Source organism: Pinus tabuliformis, chromosome X (assembly GCF_031772625.1).
Source record: "Pinus tabuliformis cultivar Carrire ecotype Pingquan chromosome X, CPIR1, whole genome shotgun sequence".
NCBI classification, from domain to species: Eukaryota; Viridiplantae; Streptophyta; class Pinopsida; order Pinales; family Pinaceae; genus Pinus; species Pinus tabuliformis.
The window spans coordinates 27,482,334-27,502,080 of NC_142308.1; the positions used below are offsets into that span (position 1 = coordinate 27,482,334).

A 19,747-nucleotide genomic window follows, 5' to 3' on the forward strand; every position below is an offset into this window, starting at 1 on the left:
AGGCTTTCATCCCATGTGCGTGGATGCTTCAAGTTGTACTTGTGCAGAATTTGTATGATCATCTTGTTGACGACTTCTGTTTGGCCATCAATTTGGGGATGGAAAGTCGTGGACTTAGTGAGTTTGGTATCCAACATCGACCAGAGACTTGATCAAAATGCACATAGGAATCTATTGTCCCAGTCAGAAACAATGGATTGTGGGATCCCAAAGTGTACCCACACTCGCTCAAAGAAGAGCTTAGTAGTGACCTTTGTTGTGATAATCTTCTTGTAGGCCGCCATAATGGCTACCTTAGAGAATCTATCGACAACCACGAAAACGCAATCATTTCCATGCTTAGTAAAAGTAAGGCTCAACATGTAATCCATGGAGATGGATTCCCAAGGTCAACTAGGAGTAGGCAGAGGAGTATATAGGCCTTCCTTCTTGATGGTTGGTTTGGCAATGGCGCAGGTAGTGAAGGATTTAATGTACCTCCCAACATCCCGATGAAGGTTCAACCAATAAAATACTTCTGCAGTACTGCTACTATTTTATCTACTCTTAAATGTCCAGCGACCCGTCTGTAGTGCGCCTCCCAAATCATCTTGGCACACTCGCTTGAAGGAACACAGATGTGTCCTAGGTGGCATAACAATGCATCCTGGAGGTGAAAATTTGGAACTTGCTTACCTTCCAAGAGTGTCTGGTTTGTGTTGTCAAATTCCGGACAGCTCTCATAAAGATGCGTCCACTCCGAAGTCTCGTGCCCCCAGGAGTCGAGCACAGTGATCAGTGCCATGATTAGTATTCGACTGAGGCAATCTGCAACATTATTGGTGCTACCCTTCTTATACTTAATGTTCAAATGGAATTGTTGCAGCTATGTGGACCATTTCTGATGGTGATCATTTTACATCTTCCCTTGTGTCTGTATGAACTGCAGGGGCCAGTGGTTTATGTGGATGACCATTTCCTTCCCCTTAATGTAATGCTTCCATTGACTACAAGCTTGCATAATGGAATACATTTTTTTTTCATAAGTGGGATACTTTCGAACTGTGTCTGAAAGTGTCTCACTGTGGTAAGCCATTGGATGCCCCTACTAAGTAAGAACTTCACCAATAGCATAGTCGAAGGCGTCGATCTACATCTCAAATGGTTTTTGCAGGTCTAGTAATGTGAACACTAGTGCAAAGCATAGGTGATGCTTCAACTCAGAAAACGCCTTATTTTGGGTTTCAGAACAAAAAAAAATTGCTTCTGCTCCGCCCTTGGTGACTTGACTTAAAGGCCAAGTGATATGAGAGAACCCCAACATGGACCTGTGGTAGAAATTGGCAAGACCTAGAAAGACGTGGAGCTTTGTTAGAGTGGTTGGGGATGGCCAATCCTGAGTGACTTGTATCTTGGTTAGGTCCACATCCACACCCTTCTCATCAATGATGTATCCCATATATTGAACTTGGGTCATGCCAAAAGTTCATTTCTCCAAATTAGCACACAGCTTGTGTTGTTGCATGGTTTGAAGGACCTGTCAAATATGGTGGAGGTACTCTTCCCAACTCTGGTTGAATATCAAAATGTTATTTAAATACACCACCGCGAGTGCATTAGTGAAGGGTCACAATATGTCGTCCATCAATCTCATGAAGGTTGTGGGGGCATTTGTCAACTCGAAAGGCATGACCAACCATTCGAAAAGGTTCTCCTTGAATTTGAAGGCAATCTTCCACACATCGAAGGGTTCAATAAGCACATGGTGATAGCGAGAATTCAAGTCAATCTTTGCTGAAATATTTGGCCCACTTGAGCTTGTTTAGATGGTCATCAATCCATGGGATTGGGTACCTATTCCGAACAGTGATCTTGTTTAATGCCTGATAGCCAATATAGATTCTCCAAGTCCCATCCTTATTTTGTACCAATACGATTGGGCTCCCACAGTGTGATCAACTTGGTCTGATGTGCCCTTTCTACAACAACTCCTCAGTCTTCCTCTTTATCTCATCATTCTCTAGAACATAGCATCGATAGATCGGTCCATTGGGTAGCGGCGCGCCCGGGGTCATATTGATAGAGTGATTGACCTGACAATGCATAGATACCCTTGTAGGTGAGGCGAAAATGTCCCTATACTCCTCTGCGACCTTGTCCATCTACTGCTGTTGTGCGAAGGATCCATGGCCACAACCTTCTTATTTCCCTTGGGGCGATTCATAAGGAAAATAAATTTCTTGGTCTAAGAAATGACCTTACTGCATTGCTTTGCAGCGATCAAAGAGAGGGCAGTAAGCAAGGCTACCTCCGTTATCCTTTACAACTCATTTCCCAAAGTAATAATCCTAGAGCGAGGTCTAGACTCATATAAAACATGACGCTTCCAAAAGTATGGTTGTCCTAATAATACATCACAAACTTCAAGAGGAGCAACATCACACAATACCTCATCTGTGAAGGGCTTGATTCTATAGGGAAGGTGACACTGCTAGCTAATGTGGAGATCTCCTCCTTGGTGAAGCCACCTGATGGTGTACGACTGTGGATGTGCTATCATCGGTAGTCCCAACTGATTCACAACCTCGGCTAAAATGAGGTTCTTTTGGCTCCCGCTATCAACAATGAATTGCAGCAAAGAACCTTTCAGCCACATCTGTGAGTGGAGGAGGTGTTCCCCCTCCTCTAGATCTTCAGGGTCATTCTTCTAGATTTTGGTGGTGGCCATGGTGGCACTGGGCTTCACGTCAACGATTTGCTTCTCTTTGTCATTCCCCTTGTTGGGTTCTGACTCAGAGTCGGAACATGTGTCTAATTCAAAGGCTTTCAGCTCAGCCACCAGTGATTGCTTGGTCTGGCACTCACTTATGTTGTAAGTAGAGCTCTTATGGAACTCACACCATTTTCGTGTGTCCTTCTTTGTCTTCATGGTGTTATTCTTTTCTTACAACTTTAGCGGGTTGTCTTGGGTTGCCCCGCCTTGGCTTTTGCCTTTTCTCTGTGCCTTGGGGGACACCTTTTCCTTGCTTCGGATACGCAAATCCAAAGTCTCTCTTCTTTTGTTTAAATTTTTGCTCAATCTCGACTGCGTATCGGTATGTTGTGTCGAGTGAGGAGATGTCCAGGAACTCCATCCATCCTAGATTTACTTGTGTAGACAATCACAATACTTGAGTACCAAATGCCACTTAGAATTCTTGATACCCAACTTAGTGTGGAGGGTTTGGAAAATATTTGTGAATTCTAGCACATCTTTGTCCCTTCCCTGTCGTAGCATGGTCCACTTTATGTATTTATCTTCATAGCTCCCGATAGGGTAATATTATTCCTTGATGGCATCTCGGAAAGAATCCCAAGTGGATGTAGCTAAAAATAATAAAAATTCCCTCTCGTCCTTTTGTTCATAGTAGGTTTCCCACCAGTCCTTGACATGTGGGGAAGCTTTGAGAAGTGCAAAAGCAATATTTTCTCGATTGGAAAAGTCATGAACTGAAAAATATCCTTCCAATAGATTCAACCATTTATCTACAACGTCTGCATCTACTTGGCCCTCAAATATGGGAATATCGAAGTTAACTTGTACCTTAGAAGGAGTGGTGCCTCAAGCTGCTGGATGAAGATGTGTCGCATGTAGCTAGTCGTCGAAGGATGTAGGCAAAGTTATCAATCATCATGTTCCTCTGTCACTCAAGGACTTCCTCAAGCAATATTTTGAAAGGATCTCGTGCCCCCTCATCTTTATTTTCTTCCGCCATGGGAGGTCATTAGGGTTTGCGAGGTTGGTCTTGCAAAGGTTCAACCAGATCGAGCCCTAACTCCTTATACCTTGACCTCATTGGGGACATGCAAAGAAAAACAGAGAAAGATAAGACTGCTCTGATACCACTGATTTGAACTTAAACATGAATGCAACAAATTATAGATATAACCATAAATACAGAAATGCAGCAGAAACAACACTTAATTTCATTAATATCAGAATACTGAAATATTCTTACAAACAAAATGGAAATAAACTAGCTCGGGCGATGGTAGCTTGTCTCTGAGAAGATATGTGGCGGATACATGCCTTTGAACTGTGTTACAATGAGGCTCCAAGACCTATTTATTATTGAGAAACAATTGAAAACCCTAAACATCCAGAAATCTAATCCTAGGAGATGAAGCACCAAAATTGTAGGCCCCGTTTGGGTAAATTTGTACATCAATTTCCCGGGGTTGTAACTTTGGCATATGATCTCCGTGTGGCTATCATAATACCCCGTTTCTAAGATCTCGAAGAGTAGGCCAAAACCATTCTAGCAAGATTTTTGAGACTTTTCCAGTCTCTCTGTTTTTACTAAAAACGTCGTTTATGGCCTCAAAACAGCTCCGGAAGTTTGGGACTCGAAAAACTACCAAGATTAGTAAATTTTGCTATAATTAAAGAAACTGAAAAACTGAAAGAGACAGCGTTGGGGGTCCAAATGGAATAGGAGGATGGCCACCAATATACACCTGGATCATCTTTCTTAGAGGAAACAACCACTACTGCATCCACTAAACTGCCATCATGGGTTAATCGTCGAGGGACTGCATGGGAGCTATTGGAGAAGCACCATGGATGGAATAGTGATATTAAAAATGGGGGGTGGGGGGAGACTACTGGAAGGTCTATGGATGTAGCCTTTGCATGTGGATAAGATGGCAAATGTGGTGGAGGTGAGTGACGATCAACACTCGTGGGTCATAGTAATGATGAAATTTTCACAATTAAGGTAAGCTAAATACCATAAATTGGGGCAATATGTCGATATTGATGGACAACTAATGGGGGAATGGTGGAAAATGGGGAATAATATGTAGGGGATCGAGTGGAAAAACTAGGAAAATGAAGGAAATCACATGCACATTTATAATATCTTAATTAGTTAACCAAAATAGATAATGAAATAAAAATTAAAAAAAAATTAATTAATTGACACATGATACCTAGGAAGGGGATGATATGTCCACCCCAGGTGGGCATGGCTCCTCACTTGGTTCCATTGTAATTTGTAAAAGAATTAAACAAACACTAGAATTACACCCAAGTTAAAAGAATCTATAACATGCAGTAGAAACATATGAAAATTGTTGCAAGGAGGAATAACTTTAATTCATTGTACCCGAGTACATGGTACACCAAATGAGCAAGAAAAATCCAATACAACATCAGTGGCTAAAACTAAGGTTGATGCATTTGTAAGGGTGGGGAGAGTGCTATCGAGGTGTAGCAATTACAAATAACATATAATTAGACATATAAAGAAAACATACAATATTATATCTATATATATATATATATGATCAAGATAAAGACATCCTCTATAAAAATCCAATGCCTATTGTTGTACATCTGCCTATAGCAAGTATGTCCATAGTTGGTATATCTATCAAGCTCATGCGAGCCTCCATCTGGCCTCTACTAGTCAAACTATGATGCAAAGTTGGATGGTCTAACCCCTTCTACAACATTAGTTGTTGGTGGCTCCTATTGGGATGATGCTACCAAGCTGCCAATAATCTTATCCATAAGTTAATGTGGCTAAAGTCGTATGGGTTTCAATAATTTTATCCATAATTGGAGGATGCTAGGAAGGCAAGTTAGTGGTTTTTCTAGGTGGGTGAGGACCTGATGTTAGGTTGTGATTAGTGTTTTGTCTATCTTTTGCATACCCACATCCCACCCCATAGAATTCTCCCTATGTCAAGGTGGTTGACATTGAGTCCTGTCCCAGACTCTACCCATAACTTCCTTAGGAAATATAGTGATACCTCGCTATTATTATAGGGAGGTTTATCAAATGCCATGGACCACCTATCCATCCACTGGTCTCGAAATGGTTGGTAGGTGCACATACAAATGTTTTTTTTTTGTTAACTACTAGAGACTAGTTGTTTCTTGGGTCAATGAACAAAAAAAAAAAAAACTTGTTTAGCAATGTTGGTGTCTCTAAACAAAAACAACTTAAGTCGGTTGGAAAAAACGCTCTGATGCGATTCACCAGCTGCCGCCTCCAAACCCTAGCTGCCGCTGAACAGACCTGCCATCGTCGCCGCAGGTTCCATCTCTGATAGCCACCTATGGCTCTCGCTGCAGGAGGGGAGAGCTCTGCCTCCCCTCCAACGGACCCGTCCTCAGCTAACAACATGCAGAAGCCTGTGACTCTGCACCCCGCAGGCACAGGACGAGAATCTGAGAAAGACAAGCAAAGAATGAATGGGGAGCAGACGCATTCTGTTCAGAATGAAGAGGACAACGAAGGCGCTAATGAGCACGCTAAAACAGAGACACCTCCGACAAAGGTGACCTCAGCTACATGTATTCCAAAAGCCGCAAAACCGATCAGGATCGAACTGCCAAGCCATCGCATCAATGGGGAAATCCAATTCATGCAGGACTATGCACTCATAGGAAAGTTCTTGGGATTCTGGCCCACAGAAAAAGCCTTACAAGGATGGATAGCTTCAAAATGGAAGCCCAAAGGACAAGTAACTCTGCAACTCGGCCCGAAAGGCTTCTTCACATCCATCTTCAACTGTTTAGAGGACAAAATAAGGATATTCGAAGGAGGCCCATACTTCTTTAACTCTTCAGGCTTGTATCTAACGGAATGGAAGCCCCGTTTCAACCCTGATAAAGAAGACTTCAGCTGGGCCCCTGTTTGGATAAGAATGTATTCCCTTCCCGTGGAATATTGGAGAGAAGAAACATTGGCAGACATTGGCAACAGACTGGGGACCTTCATCAAAGTAGCAACAGAAACAAAGACTCGCAAATATACCTCTTATGCTAGGATCTGCGTCCAGATGCATCTGACCAAGACCCTTGCAGACACGGTAAGTCTCTTTCACGATGACTATGAATGGAAACAAACTCTAGATTATGAGCACATCCCTTTCCGTTGCCGAAAATGCCATGAGCATGGCCACCTTTTCCGAGACTGTCCCTTCAATGCTCAGTCCAAGGCTCCTTCTAATGACTCCAATAAGGACTCAGAAGGATTCACCAAAGTCCCCACCCGCCGCAGGCATGCCAAGAAAAACCAAGCAGCTCCAGATCAGGCCTTTAAAGCGAACCCCCAGAATCGCTTCTCTGTTCTTGCCTCGCATGATAATCAAGATAGCCCCATCTCTGTAATTTCGGATCAGCCGCTCCCACCCTCGCCTTCTCTTATCCGCTCCAACCCCCTGCTCTCCTCTGACCCAGCATCCTCCATCTCTGCTCCCACCCCGTCCATGGAGAAAGCCAAAGTGTTTACAGATCTGGGTCCCATATTCCCTTCTAAAGGGAAAACTGTATTGGAAGAAACTCAACAAGCTTCAGATATGGATTTTGATGTAGCTCTAGCCCTAAGCCTTAATGAAGTTGCAGAGGAGGAGGACCTCAACACTCCAAGCGTGATGGAGGAAGATCCGGAAGACGTAGATCTAGAAGAGCTTGAAATCTCCAAGCTAGACATCTCCAAACTGGAGAAAGCATGCAAACAAAAAGAGTATAACTCCATCCCCCCATGGCAAATAGACAAACTTGAAGGAGTCCTTACCAAGGTGCAGCACCATAAAATCCTGGGAATACAAGGAGGCAGTCACTGGGATGGAAAAAAGATCCTCAAAGATACAAAGAAAAGGGGCAGAAAAACAGATCTTCAAAGAACCATAATAGTAGGTGAAATACTCATGGATTCGGGGCAATTCCCCAAGTTGACCAAGTTCTATAAACCCAAATCTCAGTCTACATGAAGCTCATTTCATGGAATGTAAGAGGACTCAACAGTCCCTCTAAACACAGAATGATCAAAAATCTGATAATGCAAGAAAAACCGGCTATAATCTTCCTTCAAGAAACAAAAAGCAGCAGTGCAGTGATAGACCGACTAAGCAATAAAATATGGGCAGGCAGCAGCTCAGTTTCAGTAGATGCCTCTGGGGCTTCAGGGGGTCTTGCCATCCTATGGAACCCGCAGATTGTTTCTCTAGACAATTTTCACGCCACTCTTCATATAATTCAAGCCACCTTCCACCTCATCGGAACCAACATCCATGGGCATCTTACCAATGTATACTTCCCGCAGATAATCCAGCAAAAATTGGATATCCTGGACACGATCTCCGTTCTCAATCACAACAGACACTTCCCCTTATGGATTGGAGGAGGCGACTTCAATATAATAAAATCCTTGGAAGAAAAACAAGGAGGCAGAACCAGGCTCGACAGTGACAGTAGCGGCTTCAAGCAATTCCTTCAAGATAATCAGCTCATGGACATCCCCACTTCCAATGGCACATTCACCTGGTCCAACAAACGCCGAGGTGCTCACTACATCACCTCAAGGCTAGATCGATTCTTAATTTCAGACAATGTGATCCACCTTGGAGGGGACTTTAATGCCTCAATTATACCCCAAGGAGGCTCAGATCACTGGCCGATTATGCTCCAATGGTCCAGACCAGGCAATCGTTGCAACAGACCCTTTCGATTCGAGGCCTTCTGGCTCAACAACTCCAATTTCAAGGATGTGGTCAATAATGCTTGGCCATCTTACACTCCGCCTGCGGGAGCTAAGATGTACCAGTTTCAACAAAAGCTGAAAAATATGAAACAAGTCCTTAAAGTATGGAACCGAACTCATTTTGGCAACATACAGGAAAGCAAACAAAAATTGGAATAGCAAATGAAGGCTCTACAACAAACATTCATCCTGGAAGGCCGCACAGAAGAACAAACTCAACAGGAGCAGATCCTCTGGAATCAAATTGAAGAGCGCCAAAAACAAGAGGAAACTTTATGGTGACAAAACTCTAGAATCAGCTGGCTCAAAGATGGAGAGAAAAATACAAAATTTTTCCACAAAACTACCATACAAAGGCGTATGCACAACAACATCACCTTTGTCAACAATCAACAGGGTGAAAGAATTGAGGCTCATGAAGACATGGAAAAAGAATTTACAGGATACTTCAAGGACATTCTTAAAGAACCTGAAGGAAACAGGGATGAAGCAATCAGAGCTATCACGCAGCATATTCCAAAAATTATAAATGAGGATCACAACAACAAATTGCTCCAAACTACATCCTTAAAGGAAGTAGAAGAAGCTATGGCTCAGCTCAAAGATGGCAAGGCACCAGGGCCTGACGGATTCACCGCAAATTTCTTTCATGAATTTTGGGAACTCATCAAAGTTGAAGTATGGGATTTAGTGGAGGAGTCCCGAAGCATGCATTGGGTCCTCCCAGCCCTCAACTCCACCTTCATAGCCTTGGTACCCAAAGAAGCGGCATCAAACAAACCTGAGAAATACAGACCAATAGCGCTGTGCAATGTGATCTACAAACTTATTTCAAAGGTCATTGCGAATCGACTCAAACCGCTCCTTCCACCGCTCATCTCTCCAAAACAGACAGGTTACGTTGAAGGGCGGCAAATCATGGATGGAATAATACTATCCAACGAAGTCATACATTCTCTAAAGCTTCTCAAAAAACCAGGTATGCTCCTTAAATTAGATCTCTCCAAAGCCTTTGATAAGCTTAGCTGGAATTTCATTCACAAAATGCTCTTAGCTTTTGGATTCAATGTAACCTGGACAAGATGGATCATGAACCTAATCTCCTCTCCAAGCTTCTCTGTCCTTCTGAATGGCTCTCCCTCTTCTCCCTTTCGGCCCTCGCGTGGCATCAGAAAAGGGGATCCTTTGTCACCCTTTCTCTTCGTTTTAATGGCTGAAGGGCTCAGCAGACTCCTCAAATCGGCAGTCTCCAATCAAACTCTCAAAGGCATCTCTCTCCATGGTCGATCTCCTCAAACTCATCAGCAATTTGTTGATGATACTGTGCTCTTCGGACACCCTTCCGCAAAAGAAGCCTCTGCTTTCAAATCACTTCTCTCCCTCTTCTCTGACGCCTCTGGCACCTCCATCAATGCTGCAAAATCTCAAATTTTCTTCTTCAATACCCCTCCCTCCACGCAAAGGAATATTGCCCGAATTCTGGGATTTACAATCTCCCATCTGCCCTCTAAATATCTGGGAGCTCCTCTTTCAGACTCAGCTATCAAGCAGGTGTCATGGCGGACTCTCTTGGATAAACTTGAATCAAAACTCTCTTCCTGGACTTTCCGAGCTTTAAATCTGGCAGGTAGGCTTGTTCTAATCAAATCAGTCCTACAAGCAATGCCGCTATATCTGTTCTCGATCCTGGTAGCTCCAAAAGGGGTATTGAAAGCTATTCGCAATCTTCAACGCAACTTTCTCTGGGGTTCCACAAGCCTGAACCGGAAGTGGGCTCTTGTCAATTGGTCAGAGGTCTGTAAACCCAAATCAGAAGGCGGATTAGGCCTTAGGGACCCGCTTCAAAGCAATAACACAATGGGAGCAAGAATTTGGTGGAATTGGGTCTCCAAGCCAACTACCCCATGGGCGCAACTATGGCAAGCAAAATACGCCAACGGCAGCCAATGGATTGATCTCATCCGAATCAACCCCACAGCACATGGATCCCTCATATGGAATAATGCAAAAACTCAAAGCAGCTTCATTCAAGCACATAGTTTCTGGGAAATACACTCAGGCAAAATTGCTAGATTCTGGGAGGACTCCTGGCAGCAACTACCTAAACTTGCAAATTTGTTTCACAAACCTCTTTGGCAAGAGAATATGAAGCAAGAGAGCATCACACAGGTACATCATTTTTGGCAGCCATCCACACAGCATGACTTTCAGACATGGAAACCAGCACGACTCTGGCAAATAGATTGGTAGGGAGAACAATATACAGATATTGATCAGGAACTCATAAGCAGGAAAATCCGCCACTCCGAGCAGCAGGACAAACTCCGATGGGGCTACACAACCAAGGGAACATTCACTACAAAGGAAGCCCATCACCTGCGCTATTCCAATCTCCAGGCGGTCAAGGATCAAATTTGGGAACAAGTTTGGCACTTAGGACTATGGCCCAAGATATCTACCTTCTTATGGCTACTAAGCAAAAAACGCATTCTCACTTGGGACAATCTGTTAAAACGAGGATTTGTCGGGCCTTCTAGATGCCCAAACTGCAACACTAATTGTGAAACAATTAGTCATCTAATGGAAGTGTGCCCATTAGCAACGCAGCTCTGGGAGAAAGTGGACAAATGCAACATGAGAGTGACCCAAAGACAAGCGGATATCACGGAAAATATAAGGGACTGGGCCAAAAAACCATTCAAAAGCCAGATTCTCAACTCTTTGTGGAGTATTATACCAGGTTTTCTGTACTGGACCCTCTAGAAGGAGCGCAACCACAGAATCTTCAACAATACCTCCAGATCTATAGACGACCTCTGGCTTATCCTCAAAAAAAACATTCAAGAAACCCTGACCATCAGGGCCTGGAATGACAATGACATGCCCGAAACTCAGTAGGAGCGCCGCATTCTGAAAGAATGGAATCTTGATCTCTCGGCCTTAATCAAGGTAACTGCCACTCCAACTATCAGACCCGCCTCTCAATCTTCATGGTCCCCACCTGCACTCAATTCCTACAAGCTGAACTTCGATGGAGCAGCCAAAGGTAACCCTGGCCCTGCAGGATTTGGGGGAGTCATCAGATGACACACAGGAGAAGTGGCACATCTATACTATGGCTCATTAGGCACAGATACTAACAACGCGGCAGAACTGGAAGGTCTCTGGAAAGGAATATGTCTCGCTGAACAACACCACTTCTCCCCTCTTGAAGTTGAAGGCGATTCTCTTATACTCATAGAGGCGGCTAAAAGAATACAGGCAGGGGCCAAAGCAGTCAAGATCGCAGCAAGCTGGAGGCTTCTAAGCCGCTTGGAATCCCTGGAGGAAAAGCTTCATGTCCCCCATAACATATCCTTCAATCATGTTAGGAGAACTGCTAACCAGGTAGCAGATAGAATGGCAAATCATGGCGTGTTACAGTCGACACCTTACTTCTTAGGTTCCTTGGATAGGATTGATGATGCTCAGTGCAAAAAAGACTGCATCGCTCTGGTGCAAAAAGACTTCCCTCTCCCGGATGCGGGTGATGACATGGCGTGATAGGCAGGTGTCGGAAGAGGCTCGTCACGTGGGCAGGTGTAAGCCCGGACGAGCCACGACACACCAGATCGCAGAGGAATTAAATGTGCTGGGAGGCTCCGTTAACTCGGCGTTATTGCTGGTTTTATGGCTGGTTCAGAGGGCATTCATTGTGCAGCAGAGATCGAGGCAAATGGCGCTCATTATCTCCGCTCCCCCGGTCGCCTGGATTCATTCCTGCAAAAATTCCGAGCAGACGTTAGCAGAGGAGGAACATTCCCTGGTTCAGAGCACAATTACTCAGTGGAATTCTTGTCCGAAGGGTAATTTGACAATGCAGAGGGAGAGGCCCAGGATGAGCAGTCGTCGGGGAGGTTCTAGGGGCCGCTCAGCCACTCAGCGCCCAGTCAATTCGCCCTCCTCCTCGGCGGAAATTGCTTCTGAGCACAACAGAGGCTCATACAGAACTGTTGGACGCGGCACTGTGCGTGGGTGGGGAGAAATTCCTGAATGCGGTCATTTGGAGCACCCGGCTGTTCGTTATCGAATTCCTTGCACGCTGGAGAACAACACACTTATATTTTCTGTCATGGTGGAACACTGTAATAGTCACAGAGGGCCTCTGGACAACCTGGGCGTGCCAGTGGTTGATATGCAGGTCCCCGCGGTCGATATGCGGAGGCCAACCAAAGCAACTCAAGCTGAGGAAGCTGGCCCTAGTGAGCCAGTTCAGCTGTCGCTGCGCTCGGAAATGGAGGGCTCTTAGAAGCTCAAAGGACCAGCGAAGGATACAGAGGTCTCGCAGAAGCTCAAAGGACCGGCGAAGGATGAGCCCCAAACAACTGATGAGGACTAGTTCCTCCGTCACTCTGTCCTCCGCTGCCAGGAAAGCAACTCTTTGTTTGTCTCTCAAGCTCTTTGTCGATTTACTGCTCTCTTTGTCGATCTGTCTATGTGTCATCCATGTCGGATTATATGTCCACCGTGTCAGTCAATGTGTCCATTGTGTCGGTTTGTCAATCCACCATGTCGGTTCACATGTCCATTGTGGCGGTTTACAAGCTTATTGTGTCGATTCAATCGTTGGCTATATCGATTCAGATGTCTCTGTTTTGTAATGATGCTACTCAGAAGGGTCTTTCATGGAGAAAATCTCGCTGGAGATGCAGGGCCACGGCCCTGGTGTAATTTTGATGTAATTTTTTATTTTTGTAATATAAATTAGACTAGTCTTACAGAGAAAAAAAAAATGTTGGTGTCTCTAATTTGGTCTTTATTTAGACCGGCTCAACAATGTTCATGCATTCTAGTCGTGTAATTAGAAACATTGGCTAAATACGTTTGGGTATTGGAGATGGATGATACAATTCATTTTAATGAAGTTGCTAGAGATAATCATGAATACTCTTTAGTATTTTGGATATGTTGTATCAGTGACATCAAAGTAGCCAAGGATGCATCAATTTCATCATTTGGATTTCCTTGTTCATGATTCAAGTTTGGTTGATCTAAATTTTGGTTTGGTGATGGTGATTTTTGGTTCTAACTAGGTTCCATAGTAACCAATTTCCCTACAATTGAATATGGTCATTATGCTTAGGGTATTATTTAGGTATTTTTATCAATTTTCAATAAAATTTATTTAAAAAATGAATAAAAATAAGGAAAATTCAAAAATCCATTAGAATGCTTACGTGGACTCCATAGACTATGTATGGTTGTAACTTGGTGCTCAATATGGACTAGTAATCAATAAATTTGCCCAACCACAGTCCTAAAAACACATCACATGGTCCCAAAATAATAAAAAAATCAGGTTGTGGGTGCTTAAAATAGTGGTTGCACCAATAATAAGTGTGTGCTCCTATGAATGCATGCATGTTCCTAAGAATGTATGTGTGTTCTTGAGCCATGTCGATACGATAAATTGGGTGGTGTATTGGTTGGTAGCTCAAACTTTCCTGAGCTTAGATGCCTAGGAATGGATTCATGTTCCTAGGAACATGAACACATTCCTATGGGTACACATCCTTGATGTCCCCATTGCTACTTTTGAGGCCATCATCTTCGTGAGTTCACACTTAGTATATTATATAATAATAAAAAATTACACATAAATGAGTAAATTTCAATTCCAACACTATTGCAAGTTACTCTTCTTGAGTACATGAAAACTAGTACCTATCTGAAAATAAATAAATAATAAAAATAAATAAAAATAAATAAAATAAATAAATAATAAATAATAATAATAATAATAAATAAATAATTATAATAAATATAATAAATAAATAAATGAAATCTAGCGTGAGAAGGTGGAGGTCAAGTATGATCAACAAAATATCAGATCCTTTGGCTACATATCTTAGATCTACTTGACTACAACAATATGCATGAGACGATGAGTTTTCATGGTTGCTTAGGGTTTCTGGTAAACTCTGCAGCATCTGAAGCTCTCTAAACAATGCCAGACTGCAAAAACTCAGCATCTCTGGCGACAGCATTACTCAGCAATCATACCCACTGCTATGGATCCCCTTCCGGGGGGGACTTGGAGCCTCCCCCCAGCGGCAGCAGTGAGACTCGGATTCGCAATGGGACTAAAAGGGATTTTGACATGGTTCAACTTGACAGCACTGCAACGCAGATTGACCCAGTAAAGCAAGGGAAACAAAAATCACCACAGGACATAGAGGCAATGCCTCAGACTCAGAAGCAAGACAACCCTACATTGAACAGAGAGATCCCCAAAGCTACCTCGGCCACTTGCAAACCTATTGCAGCAGAGCGACCCAAGATAGAACTACCTGGTCACCGGATCAATGCCCAAATCCAATTTATGAAGGACCATGCTCTCATAGGGAAATTTATCGGCTTCTGGCCGACAGAGAAAGCCCTACAGGGATGGATTACAGCCAAATGGAAACCTAAAGGACATGTCACCCTGCAACTCGGACCTAAAGGCTTCTTTACGATTGTCTTCAACTGCATAGAAGATCGTAACAGAGTCCTAGACGGCGGCCCCTACTTCTTCAACTCCGTGGGCCTGTATCTTAGAGACTGGATCGAAATATTCAATCTGGGCAGGGAGGATTTCAGTTGGGCACCTATATTGATCCGCCTGTACTCCATTCCATTGGAGTACTGGGATGAAGAATCATTAAAAAACATTGGACATGGTCTGGGTGACTTCATAAAGATAGCTGAAGAAACAAAACTAAGAAGTTATACCTCCTAAGCTCGCATCTGTGTATACATGCATCTAAACAAGGCACTCTCGGACTCGGTAAGTCTATATCACGATGATTTTGAATGGATTCAACCTATAGATTATGAACATGTTCCTTTTAGATGCAGAAAATGCCATGCACATGGTCATTTGTTCCGTGATTGCCCCCAAAATGTAACCCCCAAAACCAATACCACCTCAGAAAATACTGATGCAAAAGGATTCACTAAAGTCAATATCCGAAAAAAGCACCACACAAAGCCTGCTTCAAGCACAAAAAATCCCATAGCCATCTCATCCATACCCTCCACCAGCAACAACTTTGATATCCTAGCACAACCAGCTATGAATGACTCTGGACCCCCCACCCACAACAAAGATATACCCAAGTCATCTTCAGTAATCCAGCCTCAGACACAAGAAAATCCTTGAAGCCACCTCAGGCCTTGATAATCCCAACATCCAATCCCTCTAAGGAATCTGAATCTAGGTATAATGGAATGGAAATGGATATCTTTCTCCAAGAACCAATTCATTCAAATGACTTAGTAGTGGGAAGCGATGAGCACAAACATATGGAAGAGGACCCTAAAAGTATTGATATTGGGGATCTGGATATATTCAGCCTTGAGCAAGCCTGCAGAAAGAAAGAGTTTGATAAAATATCGAATAGACAACTAGAAAATTTGGAGGTAATCCTTTCTAGAGCACATCAGCAGCGAACTTTAGGGATTCAACCAGGTAGTCAATGGGATGGGAAAAACCTTTCCAAAGATACCAAGAAACGAGGAAGAAAGACAGATCTACAAAGAACCATCATCATTGGGGAAATGTTGGTGGAGTCAAGAAGATATTCCAAGTTAACGAAGTACTAGAGACCGCTACCCAATCTTGAACCATGAAGCTCACATCATGGAACTTAAGAGGGTTAAATAGCGGTGTGAAGTACAGAATGATCAAAAACATGATACAGCAGGAGAAACCTCAAATTTTCTTCATGCAAGAAACAAAATGTAATAGTAATACTCTTAGCACCATTCTTTCAAAAGCCTGGCTAGGAAGCCATTCAGTAGTAGTGGACGCTTCGGGAGCTTTAGGGGGACTGACAATAGCATGGGATACACAAGTTATTTCGCTCACTAATTTTCATGCGACACATAATCTCATTCAAGCAACTTTTCATATTATTGGGAACAATGTCCATGAACATCTCACCAATGTCTATTTCCCTCAGGATGCTATGAACAAATTGGCATTGCTAAAAACAATTGCAACGCTCAATTCCACCAGAGACCATCCTCTTTGATATAGGGGGTTACTTCAATATGATCACTAAACTTGAGGAAAAGAATGGAGGTCGGGTTAGATTAGACATGGAAAGCGGCCACTTCAAGGATTTCATACAAAATAACTGGCTCATTGATCTGCCTTTTAACAATGGAATGTACACCTGGAACAATAAAATATCGGGCTCGCAGCAAATAGCCTCGCAGTTGGATCGTTTCTTGTTATCTAATAATGAAATTCATTTAGGAGGAGACTTTACAGCCTCAATCTTGCCTCTTTCTAGGTCAGGTCATTGGCCCATCTCTCTGCTATGGCAAAGACCTGGAAGCTCCACAAGGATACCCTTCCATTTTGAAGCATTTTGGCTTACCCACCCAGAATTCAGTAATCTGGTCCTCTCAGTTTGGAAAAGTTTCATTCCCCCAGAAGGATAAAAAATGTATCAACTTCAACAATGGCTCAAACATCTCAAAATACATATCAAGCAATGGAATCAAACGACCTTTGGAAATACCTTTCAATCCCAAAGAGCTCTAGCACAAGAAATGAGGGAAATTCAGCAGAAAATAATTAATGAAGGAACGTCAGAAGCATTGATAGAAAAGGAATAGAACCTTCAAAATCAACTGAATGAAAGAATAAAGCAAGAAGAGATCCTCTCGAAGCAGAAATCCAGAGTAAAATGGCTAAAGGAGGGAGAGAGGAACACGAAATTCTTTCACCACACCACCATACAGAGAATAATGCACAACAACATCACACAAATTCAGAATCAGTAGGGAAAAAGGCTAGAAGAACACGATGATATTGAAAGAGAGCTACTCCAACATTTCAAAAACGTTCATCAGGAACCACAAATCAACAGACAGCCAGCTATAAAACATATTCTCCAGCATATCCCTAAAATCATCACAGAAGAACATAATCAATTACTCCTTAGACTGGTTACTCTACAGGAAGTTGAATCAACTCAAAGAGGGGAAAGTTCCTGGACCAGATGGCTTTACCTCCAACTTCTTTCATAAATTCTGGGATCTCATCAAAGTGGATGTTTGGTAGGTTGTGGAAGAATCTAGAACTTTGCATCGGTTGCTTCCACCTCTAAAAGTTACCTTTATTGCACTCATTCCTAAAGAGGGTCATTCTATAACTCTGGACAAATTTAGGCCAATAGCTCTCTGCAATGTTATCTACAAAGTTATCTCCAAAGTCATCGCCTCCCGTTTGAAATCGCTACTTCCCCTACTAATATCGCCAGAACAATCAGGATATGTAGAAGGACGGAAAATCATTGACAGCATCATCCTCACACATGAGATCATTCATTCATTAAAACAAAACAAAAAAGTAGGTATGCTTCTCAAAATTGATCTCTCAAAAGCTTTTGACAAATTAAGCTAGATCTACATTCAAAGAATGCTTACTGCCTTTGGTTTCTCTCCTCCGTGGGTTAGATGGGTAATGAATCTTGTCTCCTCTACTTTTTTCTCCATTTTAGTAAATGGCATTCCCTCACGTCCTTTCCACCCCTCAAGAGGAATTCGTCAAGGAGACCCCCTCTCTCCCTTTCTTTTTGTGTTAATGGTTGAAGGGCTAGGATGTTTAATAAAGAATGCTCTTCAATCTCAGCAGCTCAGAGGCATCTCTCTCCATGATTCCCCAACCATCACACATCAACAGTTTGTGGATGACAACATGTTGTTTGGGCACCCTTCAGTTCAAGAAGCATTAATATTTAAATCCCTGTTTGATGAATATTCGGAAGCATCTGGAGCCAACATCAACAATGCAAAATCCCAAATATTCTTTTTTCACACTCCCCCCTCCACTCAAACCTCTATAATTCGCATCCTCAGGTTCTCTAAAGCCTCCCTACCCTCAAAGTATTTAGGTGCCCCATTGACCAATTCAGCTATTAAACATGCCTCTTGGCATTTGCTCCTCGAAAAGCTTGAAGCTTGCCTTTCTTCCTGGACCTTTAGAGCCCTTAATTTGGCTAGTCGTTTGGTGCTGGTTAAGGCCGTTTTACAATCGATGCCTCTATATCTTTTCTCGGTTTTAGCGGAACCAAAATGGGTGCTTAAGAGAATCAAAAATTTACAACGCAACTTTCTATGGGGATCCTCAGGCCAAAATAGAAAATGGGCATTGGTCAAATGGACGACAGTTTGCCTTCCTAAAAAATATGGAGGTGTGGGTCTTCGAGATCCTCAACATAGAAATGTTGTTATGGGAGCAAGGATATGGTGTAAATGGCTCTCAGCTCCACACACACCGTGGGCTACACTTTGGACTGCCAAATATGCAAATAAAAAACCGTCAGACGATTTAATCACACTTCTTCCCATTGAAAAGGGCTCCTTAATATGGAATGCAGCAAGACAACACAACAACATGATATAGAAGCACAGTTTCTAGGAAATCAGAGATGGTAGGAATGCTCGTTTCTGGGTTGACTCTTGGCAACAAAGACCACGGCTGAGCAATTTGTTCAAACCTCCACATACAGATGTTTGGGCACTGCAACAGAAGGAAAAAGTCAATCAACACTGGGTTCCAGTCCTCAATCAAGGATATAGAAAATGGCTAAAAGTGGCATAAATAATTAGACAAGGAATAGAGCAAATCCACAATGAGATTGACACAGAACTCTCGAAAAGAAAACTTAGATTCTCAGACAAGAAGAATATTCTGAGATGGGGGTATACACCACGTGGGACTTTTACCACAAAGGAAGCATATAATCTCTTGATTAGCAATTAGGATGTAAAAGACCCTATGTGGGACAAAATCTGGTCTCGGGGCATTTGGCCCAAGATCTCGACGTTTCTCTGGCTGTTATGTCAAAAAAGGATACTCACCTGGGACAATCTAAGGAAAAAAAACTTCCACGGGCCCTCAAGATGCCCCAATTGCAACCAACAGGAAGAGACAATACAACATCTTATGGACACTTGCCACCTTGCCAATAAACTATGGGAAAAAATTGACTTTAGATGTCAAAAAAGGGGTAGAGTAACAGGGGATATAGCAAACACCATCCGTAACTGGATAATCAATCCTTACAAGAGAAGATTGCTAAAATCTCTATGTAAAATTATTCCAAACCTACTCATCTGGACTTTATGGAAAGAAAGAAACAGACGCATTTTTAAGAATCTATGCACTCCTCTAGAGACTATATGGAGTATTTTTT

At 42.8% G+C, this 19,747-nt stretch overlaps 1 protein-coding gene across 1 annotated transcript; it reads left to right on the plus strand.

Moving 5' to 3' along the window:
- The first annotated feature begins 7,739 nt into the window (after positions 1-7,739).
- On the plus strand, positions 7,740-8,672 carry LOC149138153 (uncharacterized). Its single transcript, XM_089450266.1, has one exon. The coding sequence runs from the start codon at positions 7,740-7,742 to the stop codon at positions 8,670-8,672; it is 933 nt and encodes a 310-aa protein (XP_089306392.1).
- The last annotated feature ends 11,075 nt before the right edge of the window (positions 8,673-19,747 follow it).

Coding starts and splice junctions, on each gene's coding strand:
- LOC149138153 (XM_089450266.1), top strand. CDS start 7,740: ATGAAGCTCATTTCATGGAATGTAAGAGGACTCAACAGTCCCTCTAAA.